This window comes from the organism of the source record quoted next, unplaced genomic scaffold, assembly GCF_019419815.1.
Source record: "Pyrus x bretschneideri cultivar Hongxiangsu unplaced genomic scaffold, Pyrus_bretschneideri_v1 Contig19, whole genome shotgun sequence".
NCBI lineage: Eukaryota > Viridiplantae > Streptophyta > Magnoliopsida > Rosales > Rosaceae > Pyrus > Pyrus x bretschneideri.
In genome coordinates, this window is record NW_025999490.1 from 7,098,167 (window position 1) to 7,114,030 (window position 15,864).

General features: G+C 36.7%; 2 protein-coding genes across 3 annotated transcripts; both read left to right on the plus strand.

The window, feature by feature from the left end:
- The first annotated feature begins 138 nt into the window (after positions 1 to 138).
- On the plus strand, positions 139 to 1,332 carry LOC103930035 (two-pore potassium channel 1-like). Its single transcript, XM_018642922.2, has 2 exons — positions 139 to 1,064; positions 1,173 to 1,332. The coding sequence occupies exons 1-2, from the start codon at positions 139 to 141 to the stop codon at positions 1,330 to 1,332; spliced, it is 1,086 nt and encodes a 361-aa protein (XP_018498438.2).
- A 5,976-nt stretch (positions 1,333 to 7,308) lies between these two features.
- Positions 7,309 to 11,084, plus strand: LOC103926517 (microtubule-associated protein 70-5). Of its 2 annotated transcripts, none has more exons than XM_009335656.3 (11): positions 7,309 to 7,528; positions 8,143 to 8,228; positions 8,351 to 8,416; positions 8,528 to 8,698; positions 8,787 to 8,957; positions 9,041 to 9,196; positions 9,322 to 9,468; positions 9,553 to 9,624; positions 9,724 to 10,317; positions 10,412 to 10,578; positions 10,681 to 11,084. In XM_009335656.3, the coding sequence occupies exons 1-11, from the start codon at positions 7,420 to 7,422 to the stop codon at positions 10,697 to 10,699; spliced, it is 1,758 nt and encodes a 585-aa protein (XP_009333931.1). In that variant the 5' UTR covers positions 7,309 to 7,419; the 3' UTR covers positions 10,700 to 11,084. The 2 variants fall into 2 exon arrangements, with proteins under 2 accessions (XP_009333931.1, XP_009334569.1); XM_009336294.3 differs by having other exon boundaries at positions 10,412 to 10,563.
- The last annotated feature ends 4,780 nt before the right edge of the window (positions 11,085 to 15,864 follow it).

Sequence of the window (15,864 nt, forward strand, 5' to 3'; positions counted from 1 at the left end):
GCCAGCTTCTTTAGACTAAAGTAATGTGTTTCAATTCATATTAAAGAATTTGGTTTGGGAAATATTATGTCGTTTTGATTCTGTATACTGCAGGTCGTTGCTAAACCAGATGAACTTTTATGTAATGCTTTAAATATGATGGCTAGTGATTTTAGCGATGATGTTAAACAAACCTTACTTTCTGAAAAGAAAGATAATTCTCAACACAATAATGAAACGAATGTTGTCCAGAGAAGAAGAAATCGCCTATACAGCATTAGCACTACTCCATGTCCATCATTCAAGAACCGCCTACAACAAAACCAAGTGGAATCTCAATATCCTGCAGATTGTGATCCAGTCTATGTAAAACCACAATTCAGTCTAAGGCAAGTAATCTTGTTGTTGATTGCATACATTGGTGGAGGCACATTTTGCTTTTTCCTGATGAGGCATCAGATAAAGGGTAAGAAAACGAATGCAATTCTGGACTCCATGTACTTGTGTGTAGTCACAATGAGCACTGTTGGCTACGGGGACCTTGTGCCAAATAGCATATTGGCAAAGCTAGTTGCTTGCGTTTATGTGTTCACCGGCATGGCCCTTGTTGGCATAATTCTTGGCAAGGCAGCAGATTACCTTGTAGAGAAACAGGAAATCCTTTTGGTTAGAGCCATACATTTTCGAGAAAAAGTTGGGCCACCGGAGCTTCTTAAGGAGGTTGAGACCGAAAAAGTTAAATTCAAATGTATTACTGTCGGAATCCTTCTTTTGATTCTTATTATAGCAGGAACTGTCTTCTTATGTCTAGTTGAGAATCTGGAAGTTACGGATGCTTTCTATTGTGTTTGTTCCACTATTACTACACTAGGCTATGGGGACGAGAGCTTCTCAACGGGAGCTGGTCGTATTTTCGCTGTTTTTTGGATACTGAGCAGCACCATTTGTTTGGCACAGTTCTTTCTCTACCTTGCTGAACTATGCACTGAAAGAAGGCAAAGATCACTTGTGAAGTGGGCTCTTACGCGGAGATTAACACCCTCGGATCTTGAGGAAGCAGATCTTGATCATGATAAAGTCGTTAGGTATGAAATATTTTACAATCCTCATGCATGTTTTATCTTATTATTTGTAAACAATTAAGATATATCAATTCTCATGTGGCGAGCTTGTTGGATTCATCTATGTACCAGTGCGGCAGAGTTTATCGTATATAAGCTAAAGGAGATGGGGAAGATCAACCAGGAAGATATTGCACTGCTGATGGAAACGTTCAAGAAACTTGACATTGATCATTCAGGAACTTTGACGACATCTGATTTAATATCAATATCATCTCAACCAACAACTTAAAAGTGTAAGTTGATATGCCTAGCACTGACATGAACTATGACGACTCTAAAATTCACATGGCGTATAGAGCCTTACTTTCTTTCTTTAATTATTTCTGTGTAGTTAAACCTTCTCCTCTCTAAATTATACTTTTGGAAAAAGCTAGGGTTTCATAATAACGCATCCGAGCTACGTACAACATTAAGCATTATGAGGGAAAAGTAAATATCAACGGAAAATACCAAAAGCTTTTCTCATACTACGTACTAAAATCAAAGTCAAGGTAAGAGTTGGACACACATCCTCCTTCCTACCCCTCCACCCTATCCTCTGAATCAATAAATAAAGATTGTGTAACTTAACTTCGTAGGACCGGAAACTTTGACTCGGTTTAACAGAAAAATCTAATGAAATAAAAAGATACACAAACAAACAAAGTCAAAGTTACCATGTCTCTATTCAAGTTTGTTTGCTCACACAACTAACCATAAGTAGAAGCCTAGTATTAGATAAATTCCGCAACACGCATGTTACCATGTCTATATAATTCAAGCATTGAATTCACTAGTACATGCATACAAATTCAATAGTTGAAGGCACTTTCTTCTTCAGATGTTGCATCACATGATTTCTTGCTATTAGTTCCTCTTTGACGTCTATCACTCCCCTATCCCTTTTACTAGGATGTGTTCGACTCGCATATAAAGCTTTTTCCTCTCCTTGTTGCTTTGCCTCTCGTTCCATTTTGGAAACCTAATAGATCAATAGGCCACCCCAAAAGAAAATTAATTACAGGGTAATAGTGTGCTCTCTATAATTTCATGATTCCATTAAGTAATTAAATTTACTTTACAGAAAGCACTATCAACAAATATAATAATGACAACAGAATCAAGTTTACTTATACATAGCTGTGAATATTTTCCCTGCTGTGTAATGATGCATTGATGGGGCATTTTAATTGAACAAGCTGTTCTTAATTTGACTCTCTATTGATAAGTTTCTTAATTTTCTTTTTCCGTCTTTTGGCTGCTGAACTCATACAATTTGTCCAGTGCGCCCCTTTCGATTTAGCTAGGATTTTTGTAACTTGACAACGCTGTCGTTTTGGAGGAGATAGTTGCCTTTATTGATATTCTTCATTTCTTTGTTATCTCTAGAATTCCAGGAGGGAGCTCGTAAAATGAGGAGGCCCATTGCCACGCAAATTTATTTAGAAACTTGAACTACTATTGAACACAATTGCACGTACTGTAATCTGTAGACTTGAATTTTTCGCTTGGATTGTAAATTTCTTTTGGATGACTTGATTTGATTATGAGAAAAGAGCAGGAGGATAAGATTTAGAAGAATTTTAGAATTGTTTATTCTTGAGATTGGTAGATTGTTTAATTTGCCTTATTGATCTTTGGAACTTAAAAGGAAACACGAATAAAAAATGATCTCTAGACTGGCTGCGGTTCACCATTAATAACTTGAATCTATCTCTATTTAGTCACCCGTGCAATCAATAGATGTGGGGGGTTTTCATGCAAAGTGGAGTGAGAATACCAGAATAATGAGTAAGTCACAAATTTCATCCATTCACTAGTTATGTTGCTGCATGCTACATTTGATGAATATAAATAATGAGTAAGTCACAAATTTCAGCAGCCTCATATTTCAATCGCGTATGCAACAAATAAGTATTAACCCAACTGCCTTGGACTATTACTCCTGAATATATACATTTTAATTGCATTGAAATTAGATTAATTATCAGAAATAGAAATATTATAAACAGCTTGAAACTAATGTGTAGTCTGTCTGGCCAGCAACATAATCTATGATTCCTTGACCTTGTGCTTCACCGTGTGATTCTGTCGACAGCTGTGAAACACCACCAAAGGCGATTACTGCCACCAAAAATATTGTTGTGGAGGCAAAGAGAGGCCAAAAGTAACCCAAAATGGTTAGAATCCTAGGGGCTGCATACAACATTAAAGAAAATATTAGCGAAACAAAGATTGCTTTGACAAAATGATATCGGTACTGCAGAAGTTGTGGCGAGATATCCATTGCGGCCGGCCTTGGCTTGCTTTCTCAATAACAATCACAACTTTCAACTCTAGAGAGAGAGAGAGAGAGAGAGAGAGAGAAGAGAGAGAGAGAGATTAGGGTTATAACTCAGGTTCTTGTCGAAGAATAAGAAGCATGTGGTTATATCTCTCAAACTTTGCTTCGTCCTTGACTCTTTCCCAGAATATTATCCTCAACTGAGTTCATAATTCTCATTGTTTCTTTTATTCCAGGATTTGCCCCCCTCCACTTGATTAATCGACATCATCTACCTATATGAAAATGGGATGTGAAAATCTGGTGGAAGGGCACATTAGTCATTAGGCACAACGATTATTTTGACATGGATGCTTTGTCCATTTATTTGATTTGTAGGTTACTTTTCGCATGGAGTGATGATTAGTAACAAGGAAAGGAATGGCATCTTTGTTTTTCTCCTTTGTGGTTATGCCCTTCATGAAAGATTATTGTTATATATGGGCTGGCTAAGTTGATTCCCTTTTTATTATAAGAAAAAAATTAAGGAAACATATATTATAACTTGAAGGCCTAAGGGGTTTCTGCATTTACACGTCATACGATTTATTAGTATTTCAAAATTTATGTTAGATGATTAAACAAAACACAACCTTAATTTGTAATCACAAGCTAATCTCGAATGAACTGGCAATAAACTAGATATTTACAAACTCGACCTTTACATAAACTAAATATTTACAAACTCGACCCTTGCAAAAGGTTGTACAGTTTTTTAATTGTTATATTTGCTGCCTGTGCCTGATTCATTTCTAAGTATTTGCTGACTGGTTGTAAATGACCATACATGCCTCACATGTAGTCGTATGTGTTTGTTTCATCGCCACATTTGAATTTGAACCTCCTAAACCTAAATCCTCCTTCAAGTTTCCATTTCCTGTTCAACCGCTTTCACTTCCTCACCGACAGCGACAAACTCATTCCCTATCCCTCTATGGAGGAAGACTCTCCTCCCACCCTTTCCGCTCAACTCCTTGATGCCTTTGCTCTGGAATATTTGCTCAGGAAACTTCCAAGTAATTTGACAAATGATGAAGCACGCCTGAAAGAGTGGGGAGAACATTAAGTGGAATCTGTTGGACTGGTGCCTTATGATCGAGATGTAACGATGGACATGATATGGTACTAATATTTCACTCGGATGTTACTTTATACTATAATTATGTTATTAAGCTGCCTGTCCAAAAACTTCATATCTCATGCATCAATCACAAAGTTTTAGCAGAGAGGCAACATGAGGCCTCTAGTCTAGTATTGGTCTTACACTAACACTTAGGGGGCGTTTGTTGCGCAGGACTATCTCGGACTGGATTAGCTTCAAGGACTAAGCTGGACTGGCTTAGACTAGACTAAACTGGACTAACTTAGTGAAGCGTTTGGTGCAGTATTAGACTAAGAAGCTGGATAATAACAAATTATAATATTATATTATTTAATATATAAATTATTAATATTTTATTATGATCTTATCTTTTTCTTCATTTTTTCCTACCATTTCCTCGTTAAATTGGATGAAGTTAGCACCGCCAAAAAATTCATCACCATCCCTGGACCGAGATCTTAGCTTTGAATGCTCGAATCTGTCATGGATTTGAAGAAGCCCAAACAGGCCGAGACTTCCAGGCCATTTTCCAGCCACATTCGACCACATTTTGGCCTCGATTCAGGTAAAATCGTAATCTTGTCACTCCCAGCTTCAATTTGGTATATTTTGTATGAAAGTTGGTTGTGAAATGGATCTAAAAGAGAGTCGGAAAGTTAATGATTGATCTAGGTGACCGGAGATGACGAGGACTCTGTCGAGAGTGGTCGTTGAGCATGACGAGGACGAGAAAGAGAGGATAGTCTTAGCTAGTCACATGGTTATTGGGGGGTCTCGCTAAGACCTCTTAGTGAAGGGTTTTGTCCATGCTAGTCCCCTTTAGTCTCATTAATGTTAGTCCCAGCATGGAACAAACACAGTATTGGACTAATAGCTAGTCCAGTCTAGTCCAGTCCAACTTAGTGAGGGCAAACAAACGTCCCCTTAAGTTCTTAACTTGTATTGCACGTGCACACACACTAATTATGTAATATGCGTTGTCCTAGTTTTTTGTTTTTGAAAAATTATTACCAAAGCAATTCGCTATTGGAAAGTTTCACAACGTTCACAATATAAATCATTTTCGCCAATGTCTTGTTTTTAAACATCTATTTTCATCAATTAAAAAGTTAATAAAAAATAGTGGGAGCCCGACACCCACACCCGACTTGTTCATACTTTCAGCCTTTGTTTGTTTATGACTTATGAGCTCACCCAAAATTTGGATCTGTAATAGCACTTTAGCCTGACCCTTAGTCGAGATAATCCACATTTTATTTTAAAAAGCGATATTTACAGAAAATTAGACTCAAACTTAATTGTAAAAAATAAGACACATTACTTTAATCAACTGACTTAACTCACAGCAATAAGGCTAATCAACCTCTCGACCCTCTACATATACCATGACAAATTGTATAAAATTGATTAATTTCAATCCTCTAGTATATTGTGAACCTATCTACCTACTCCAAGTCTGCAAACCAATAAAGGAAAGGAACACACAACAACATAGTGAGTAAGAATTCAATTGAAAAATGATTCGCATAAAACAAAACTCCACACAAAATCATATGCTAATCAACAACCCTTTTGACTGTTTTGGTTGTATTAAGGATTTACTCATTTTGCATTGGTGCTTCTCCATTTTTTAAAGGGGTGTTTTTAGGTGAAATCTTCCCTTTGTTGCCTGATCAAAAAAAATATGGAAATGTCCAAGGTTGCCATATGGGCAGACCAGCCTAATTTATTTAAGTAAGCGATTCGAATACGAACTTAAGAGCAGACGCATTGTCCTGACTAACTAATATAATCCACATTTACCAACTTAATCATAATTTCTTAAGCAAAGATGCGAGGGAGACTTTCTGTAGGAATAGGAATTTGTTTGTTCGTTCAAGCCACTTTAGTTGGTCCCTTTCAGCTCATGCCATCATCATGGTCATCACAACTACCTCATTTTCTTGGCCTATATTCAAGGCGTTTATCATTTATTTGCAAGGAAAGATTATGAGTGTAAAATTGTTGGCAAGGTTTAAGCAAGTTTTAGCGCTTAAGCAATTAAATTACACCAAAACAAGAGCTTTCCATCTTGTAGCTAGATCATGACAATCCCTAATTATTTTCCTTACTTGTTATCATTTGCAAACGACTTCAGAGGACCATTGTAAAATGAGGTTTTAACATGTTTTCTTTTCGTTGCATAGTTTAGGGTACCTATTTTATATCACCGCTTAATCTAATTAATCTAATGGATGGGTCATACACTTTAATCGATTTATTGATCAATCGGTCAATGTCTTGTTATTGGCTGTTGATCTTTCAACATAATAAAAGAGAAAAAAACCGCTTCAACAGATGAAGGTTGCACCAAATGGCACCAACAGATGCACTAATCACTCTTTAATTAACAATATGGTGTATGCCAATCCTTGAACGGTCCAAACGTAATTATAATCATAGATTAGGTGGTAGAAAATATAAATGCAACACTTGGATTAAAATATAATTATACATATGAGGAATTCACAGCTGCAAAGAGTCACCATCAATCACAAATCACAACGGTTGGAAATCAAAATTAAGAGATAAACCTCAAAATTAATAATATGTACATGTTTAAAAAGTAACCGTTACTGTCAAAATTAGGAGGGAAGAATAACAGCCGGTTTGGCCGGGCTAAGATTTGTGATTCTAACTTGAATATCCAAAAGTTGGTTCCCAGCAAGGGAAGTCCATATCTCATCATCCCACTCTTTACGCTCAATTCCTTAAAACTCACACATCATCTACTCATTAAAAACCACATTCAATCCCCCACATTGAATAATATCCATCGCTAATTAGCTAAGCTTTGGAGATTACAGCACTTTGTTTCTTTGTCTATCTATTTCTAAACTGCCTAGCAAAACATAAGCCGATCGGAAATCGGAATGGCGGGTTATGATGAAGAACAACTTGGAGTTGGAGGAGATGAGCTGTCCCTTGTCCATCCAGACCCTGTTGTGTTAGAGCTCAATCGGATGCACAACCTACTCAAAGGTCCCTCTCTCCTCCTCCCGCTTTCGCACTTTTTCCAGACTATTTTTGCTTCTTCTGTGAACTGAACTGGTTTTTCATATATGATATTGAATGCTATTTACGGAGTTGAGTTTCAATAGGAGGAGCATAGGGTTTTATAAGAAAGCTATATTTACCTAGTAATAAAGATATGATGACTTCTAAATTCCGGGTGCTGAAAAATGACTTGAGCTTATTGTTTTCTATTTATTCTTTATCTTTATGTACATATATAGTCCCCTAAACTTTTCTTCATATGCCTCGAATGAACATTGTTTTCAAAAGTTGATCCACTGGTCTAGTTATATATAGTCCCGTAAACTTTTCTTTATATTCCTCGAATGAACAATGCTTTCAAAAGGTGATCCACTGGTCTAGTTATATATGTGATACCTTACAAGGACTATGAATACAAAGAATAATTGTTAGCCTCAAAGACTCTGGTGTCAAAAGATTTGATGGTTCTGTTGTTAAGTGTTCTGCAGTTGCCAATTCAATTCTTGGTATATGATATGCTTTTTCCTTCTACTAAAAGTTAACAAAAAAAAGTCTTCAAAATACAAATTTAATACGAGTTTGTTAAATTCAACTTGCAGAAAAGAGTCGGGAGTTGGGGATTGCTCATGGTGAGATCAAGGCTCTCAGAGCTACCGAAGTTCAAAAGGATAAGGCTGCAGAAGAGGTACTGAAAGTGAAAGAAATATGTACAGACATGTCAAGTCACTGAAAACGCACAAACACATTGAACTTACTCATTAGAAAACGACTGAATCCTTTTTTCTTTTTCGTTATTACATTTTCCAGCTCAGAAATGAAGTACAGAAATTGGACGAAAAACACCGAGTCACAGAAAGTCTTCTCCAGCACAAGGTGTGTTTGATTACTGAGATTTTCGAATTTCGGGTATCCTTATGTCTGATGAACTTTTGTCAGTAATCACCCTACTATGTCATGTGCAAAACCAAATATGATAAAATGCAGAATCTTGAAATCAAGAAACTAATAGATGAGAAGAGAGATGCATTGGCTGCACAATATGCTGCTGAATCAACTCTTAGAAGGGTACATGCAAATCGAAGGGACGATGAATCTCTTCCTCTCGAGTCTTTCATTGCTCCTCTAGAAGCTGAAATCAAAATGTACAAGAATCAGGTAGAAACTCAGGAGAATTATTCCCTAAACTAACCCCATTTGATTGCTCACACTGAAAGGATTTTTCCTCCCCTTTTCACCTTTTCAGATTGCGGCACTTCAGGAGGATAAGAAGGCGTTGGAACGCCTTACCAAGACAAAAGAGTCAGCTCTTCTTGAAGCAGAACGGATATTGCAAAGTGCACTAGAAAGGGCTCTAATAGTTGAAGAGGTTCAGAACCAAAACTTCGAATTGAGGAGACAGATTGAGATCTGCCAGGCATGACTTTGCATCAGATCCTATTTCATTTCTCGAAAATAATTAAGTACGAGTATTCAATCCAATCAATATACCATATGCAGGAGGAAAACAGAATCCTCGAAAAAACAAACCGCCAAAAGGTTTTAGAGGTTGAGAAGCTTAGTCAAACCATTCAGGAACTTGAGGAGGCCGTTTTAGCTGGTGGGGCTGCAGCCAATGCTATTCGTGACTACCAACGACAGGCAGAAGAATTACATGTACGTTTCATGGGTACATATGATTAATTTGAAGGGACATAAACATAACATATTTACTTCCACGACAATTTTGGAATTTGGGAAATTAATCAAAGTACTAACAGTTGCCTCATGGAATTACACAGGAGGAGAAGAGAACTCTGGAGAGAGAGCTAGCAAGAATTAAAGTTTCAGCAAACCGGGTAGCAACTGTGATTGCTAATGAGTGGAAGGATGACAACGACAAAGTTATGCCCGTGAAACAGTGGCTGGAAGAGAGAAGACTAATGCAGGTATTTCCTGTTCAGGAAAGAAAAGAAAATGCCAAACACTATAAAATAAAATATTTGAGGACAATTATTGCTTTGCATATGCAGGGAGAGATGCAACGGTTGAGAGACAAGCTAGCTATATCGGACAGAACAGCGAAGGCAGAAGCACAACTCAAGGTGAAAATATAATCTTGGCAATCTTCTTGTTACTCCATCTAAATGCTTTGCCATTTATCCACCTGAATCTTTCATTCTTCAATTCTAATGTTACATCAGGAAAAAATGAAGTTGAGGTTAAAGACGCTCGAGGAAGGGTTAAAGCATGTTTCGAGCTTCTCCTGTAATCCTAATTTATTTTGTGGTTCCCCAAAACCTGAAAAATCTAGTAACTTCTTAGGATTTCTGACAAGCAACGGTGGTTCAGCAAAGAGATCGACATCACAGCCGCGGGGTTCCACGGTCAGTAGAAGCTCTCCACAGCGACAGCCACATTCAGACAACGAAACAGCTGGAGGGCTAAAAAGAGCGACCAGCTTTAGAAAAAAATATGGTTCTGGAGAAAATATGTTGAAGAAAAGCTTATGGGCATCTAGAAGTAAAGTTGTTGATAGTGGTGAAAAGGAGAACACAGAAATGAAGGAAAATACTAATACTGATACTGAAAACAACAATGATAAAACTGCTGCCGCAGACATTAAAGCTGCAGATGGTGGCAATGAGGATTCGCACAACAAGATAAGTACCAACCCTGAAAGTGAAGATATGGTCTCCGGTTTTCTCTACGATAGGCTTCAGAAGGAGGTCCTAAACTTAAGGAAGCATTGCGAAGCCAAGGAGAGCGATATGAATGCTAAGGATGAAGAAATAAAGGTGAAATTAACAACATATTCCTCCCATGCACCCCCTACTTTGTGTCTATTCCCACCATTCATGTACTGAGTGCATGTTACGACTGTTTTCTTAGATGCTGATGAAAAAGGTGGATGCGCTGACAAAAGCCATGGATGTAGAGTTTAAGAAAATGAAGAGAGAAGCAGTGGCTAGAGATAAAGAAACTGCAGCAGCCAAGTATATGGATGAAAACAAAAAGAGCAGAAATACAAACTCCTCTAAACGGTGCGTGACAAATTTGTAAGAGCCTCAATTGTATCCTTGTTTTCTCCTTTTCAGCTAATTTGATCGTGAATTTCTAATATTATGATGATTAACAAATGCATCTTGAAATTTTTGTAGGGTAGCAAAAGCATCTTGAAAGAAAGCAGGGATTCACCAATGAAATAGCTACTTGAAATAATATTACGATCCTAAAAGGAGTGATGAGTTTGTTCATTTTAGGTTGGTGTTTATTGTGTTTACCTAGGCTTGATGAATTCTACATAAAGAAAATGCGAAAGTTCATTTTACATTAGAAGGCTTGGCTGCTCCTCAATATACTTTGTGATTGATTCACGAAACTTCATGTTTATAATTAGAACTGTTCATATTATACATTGCTCTGTAAATGTCATCATTACAAAAAAATCAATTTAAAGTAAGATCCTTTTTTTTTTGTAAGTAAGATTATTCAGTCAATCAACAGTAGTGAGTAGATAGACGTTTTGTAATTCTTTGACATGATCAATCCATATGTTATTATACATTCCAGTGACTAAACCATCTTATATTTTATTAACAATTTTTTACGTAAAATGATCTTGAGGAGGAATTGCTGAGCCAAGTTAATTCCTTTACGTTATGAATCTATTGTGTACTATTGTTATATATCTATTAATGGACCAGACGACCATCGGGGCACTTATGTTATAAAACATTTTATAGTTTGTCTTTATAAAACATTTTAAGGTTACTTTTGAGTTTCAGTGTAAAGTGGCATCGAAATGGAGTTTTATGGAACAAAATGATGACTTTACGTTCCAAGGAGTAAAGTGGGATCAAAATCGAGTGCTCGCATCAAAACGTGATGGTAGCAGCATACTTGTCTCATTTAAGTTACTTTCACCTTAGAGTAGTAATATTCTTTGTAAAGGTTTCTGATGTAGTCTTTCTGTTTGTGGCCTGACAAAAAAACACTCTGCATATTTCTAAGTTTATTTGAGTCGTGTATCATGAGATGGATACATAATCCTGATAAATTGGTATAAGAGCACTCTCACGCTACCAAGGTAATAATTGCCCAGGCAATTAGGCAAAGATAATTATTGCTTTAGTAAATAGTAATTGTTCGAATGCTAGTGTCTTTCAGATTTTCTATAGAATAATAAACATTGTATTTTGTTGGTTTCTTAATTTCATCATCAGCAATTGTAGTTATAAACCTCAAACCAGATATTCTCTCTTTAAAAGCCATTAGTAAATGACCAGAAATTGCTCAAGTTAGGTTACCGGTACTGTTCACTTTAACGAAAAAAACATATTTTTACACTAAAAAATCAATCCTGATACTATTTACTTTACCCTTTATTTTATCCTTATCATTAAAACTCAAAGTTTTGAAGCTATTTTCATTAGTTTTTTTTTTTTTTTTTTTTGTGTAAAACTTATCGTCTGAATCAGTAGTATAATAATCTTAACATGTCATGTTTTCGATGGTTTAGGGTATAGTCATGTTATTAAAAACAAGAGAATATGTTGCATGATACTTTATAAGATATGTTTAACTCTTATTCAACAATACTATCTCCGGGGCTAGGGGAGATCCGTCATTATTATTGTCATTTTAAACTGTTGCATGGACTTTCCTTATCATTTGGATTACAATGAGCCAAGGTTCGATTTCACTGACTTCTACAAGACTTCTCTTCATATAAAGGGGTAGACAAATGATGTAGGTTGAATGATATGCCCCCTCCAAGATATTGTTAAACTCTTGTTCCATAACTGCTCCCAATTTGATCAACAGGTCATCTGCATCTTCACACTACGTAATATCCCAATGGTTTATAACCTAAGGCTCATTTGTTTTTGTGCATGAAATAGGACGATGCCTACCAATCTAGGGTTAAGTGTGGGTTCAGCTACAGTTCTACGTAGAAGTTAAAAGACAAGAAACCAACCAATTTTATTATGTAATTATTCCAACTTCATATCAGTTTCCTCACCCAAACTTTATTGCACAACATATATAATGTCATACTGATCGAGATGATGGATATTGTTGGTAAGCGCACCAACTCATCTCACACTCACTCATCTAGTGTAGCATCATTGGGGATTTACTCAACATCAATATGAGTGACAAAATCAATCAGACCATAACTAACTATTGGAACGGGTGCTCCTACTCGTCCTCTGTTGTCATCATCATCGACATTATTGCTTTATTTTTCTCTATTTCATCATTGACATCTCCTTCCAAATCATCATCATTGATTATCATGCCTTCATTTGCATCTTCACACTAAGTAATACCCCAATGGTTTATAACCTAGGACCCACTGATTTTTGTGCATGAAATAGGATGACATCTACCAATCTAGGGTTAAGTGTGGGGTCGGCTACAATTATACGTAAAAATTCAGAGATAAGAAACGAACAAATTTCATCCTGCAATTCTTCCAACATCATATCAATTTCCTCACCCAAACCTTGTTGCACAATATATATAATGTCATACTGATTGGGATGGTAGATATTGATGGTAAGCATCATCGACATTATTGCTTTATTTTCCTCTATTTCATCATCGACATCTCCTTCTAAATCATCATCAATTATCACGCCTTCATCATTACCAGCCTCTTGCCAATGACGAGCTCTCGACGACATCTAGTCACTTTGAAGTCTCCAGCCAAAAGATTCTCTTGACTAAAGACTGGGGGACTTATGTTGTACCATATATTAAGCCTTAATATTTGGGCCTCATTACTTAGCCTATGATATCTATAAAAGGTGAAGGAAACCCTTGTTTTTATAAAAAATGATCTTTCACCTTCACTTTAGGAGGATGTCAAACAATAACCTCTCTAGAAATAAGCCTTTATGTACAATGTAACTCTTATTTTATATAGTGGAAATTGGCTCTACAAACCAACAAATTTCATCCTGCAATTCTTCCAAGGTCATATCAATTTTCTCAATGTTATACTGATTGGTAAGGTGGATATTGTTGGTAAGCAAGTGGTGCACCAACTCATCTCGCGCTCATTCATCTAGTGCAACATTATTGATGATTTGTTCAACATCAATATGAGTGACAAAACCGTTCAGACCACAACCAACTATTTGAAAGGGTATGCCTACTCCTCCTCCATTGTCATCATGAGCTACATTGTTGCATCTTCATCCATTTCACCATCGACATCTTCTTCCAAATCATCATCATCAAGTATCACCTTCATTATCGTCAGTAAACTATTGGCAGAAAACGAAATCATCAAACTATTGTGCAAAAAACTCTGTGTCAGTCAGTCAATCTTCAATCTTCAATCATACTATCTTCGGTGCCAGGGGAGGGAGGTCCGCCGTTATTCTTAATCGTTACACGAATTTCCAATATTCTTTGAATTGCAATGATCCAAGGTTGGATTTCACCAACTTCAACAAGATTTCTCTCGTCGTTTGGATGAAGCGGTAAATCGATTATGCAAGTTGAATGAAACTCCACCTCTATTATATTGAACTATTGTTCCAGAACAACTTATAGGTTGAGCAGCAAGTCGTCTACATCTTCATACCGTGTAATGTCTAATTGGTTTATAACCTGGCAATCTGGACCATGATATGTGACAATATCTACCCATATGGGGTTAAGAATGGGTTAGGCTACAATTCCATGGAGGAATATAAGGACTAGAAACCAAACAACTTGATCCTTCTTTTCTTCTAATGTCATTGATTTGATGCAGACCCTGTTGCACAACATAAATAATGTTATAGTGCTTAAGAGGGTGGATATGATTGGGAAGTCGGTAATGAACCAACTCATCTTGCACTAATTGATCCAGCGTAGCAACATTTGGGACTTGTTCAAGATCAATACGAGCGACCAACTCGTGCATACCATAACCAACAAATTTAACAGGTACTCCTACTCCTTCCCCATTGCCATCATCACCATTATCATCCTCCTCTTCTTCCATTTCATTATTGACGTCCCCTTCCAAATCATCACCGTCATCTTCATCTGTTAACACACCTTCATCATCATCAGGGTCTGCAAGGCCAACTGGCATTGTCACGGCAGCTGCTGCAACTCCTATGGCTGCAGTATAAGAGACGAAATGCAGAGGCTTTTCAACCTTACTGCTAGATTTTAACTTGACATCCTCATCTCTATGCACCAACTTAGACAGAATTAAGTTCAATTGCCTGAAACATACAAAAAATGACAACTTACTAGGAATGAGCATTACTCATAAAACAATCAGACCATAACCAACTATTTGAATGGGTACTCCTATTCGTCCCTTGTTGTCATCATCATTGACATTATTGCTTTATTTTTCTCTATTTCATCATCGACATCTCCTTCCAAATCATCATTATTGATTATCACGCCTTTATTTGCGTCTTCATACTATGTAATATCCCAATTGTTTATAATCTATGACCCACTAGTTTTTATGCATGAAATAGGATGACATATACCATTCTAGGGTTAAGTGTGGGGCCGGCTACAATTATACGTAGAAGTTCAAAGATAAGAAACCAACCAATTTCATCCTGCAATTCTTCCAACATCATATCAATTTCCTCATCCAAACCTTGTTGCACAATATATATAATGTCATACTGATTGGGATGGTAGATATTAATGGTAAACATCATTGACATTATTGCTTTATTTTCCTCTATTTCATCATTGACATCTCCTTCTAAATCATCATCAATTATCACGCCTTCATCATTACCAGCCTCATGCTAATGACAGGCTCTCGACGACATCTAGTCACTTTGAAGTCTTCAGCCAAAAGATTCTCTCGACTGAAGACTTGGGGGACTCATGTTGTACCATATATTAAGCCTTAATATTTGGGCATCACTACTTAGCCTATGATATCTATAAAAGGTGAAGGAAACCCTTGTTTTTATAAAAAAAATGATCATTCACCTTCACTATAGAAGGATGTCAAACCATAACCTCTCTAGAAACAAGCATTTATGTACAATGTAACTCTCATTTTATATAGTGGAAATTGGCTCTACAAACCAACAAATTTCATCCTGCAATTCTTCCAAGGTCATATCAATTTTCTCATCCAAACCTTGTTGCACAACATATATAGTGTTATACTGATCGGTAAGGTGGATATTGTTGGCAAGCAAGTGGTGCACTAACTCATCTCGCCCTCATTCATCTAGTGCAACATTATTGAGGATTGGCTCAACATCAATATGAGTGACAAAACCATTCAGACCATAACCAACTATTTGAAAGGAAATGCCCATTCGTTCTCCATTGTCATCATCAGTGATATT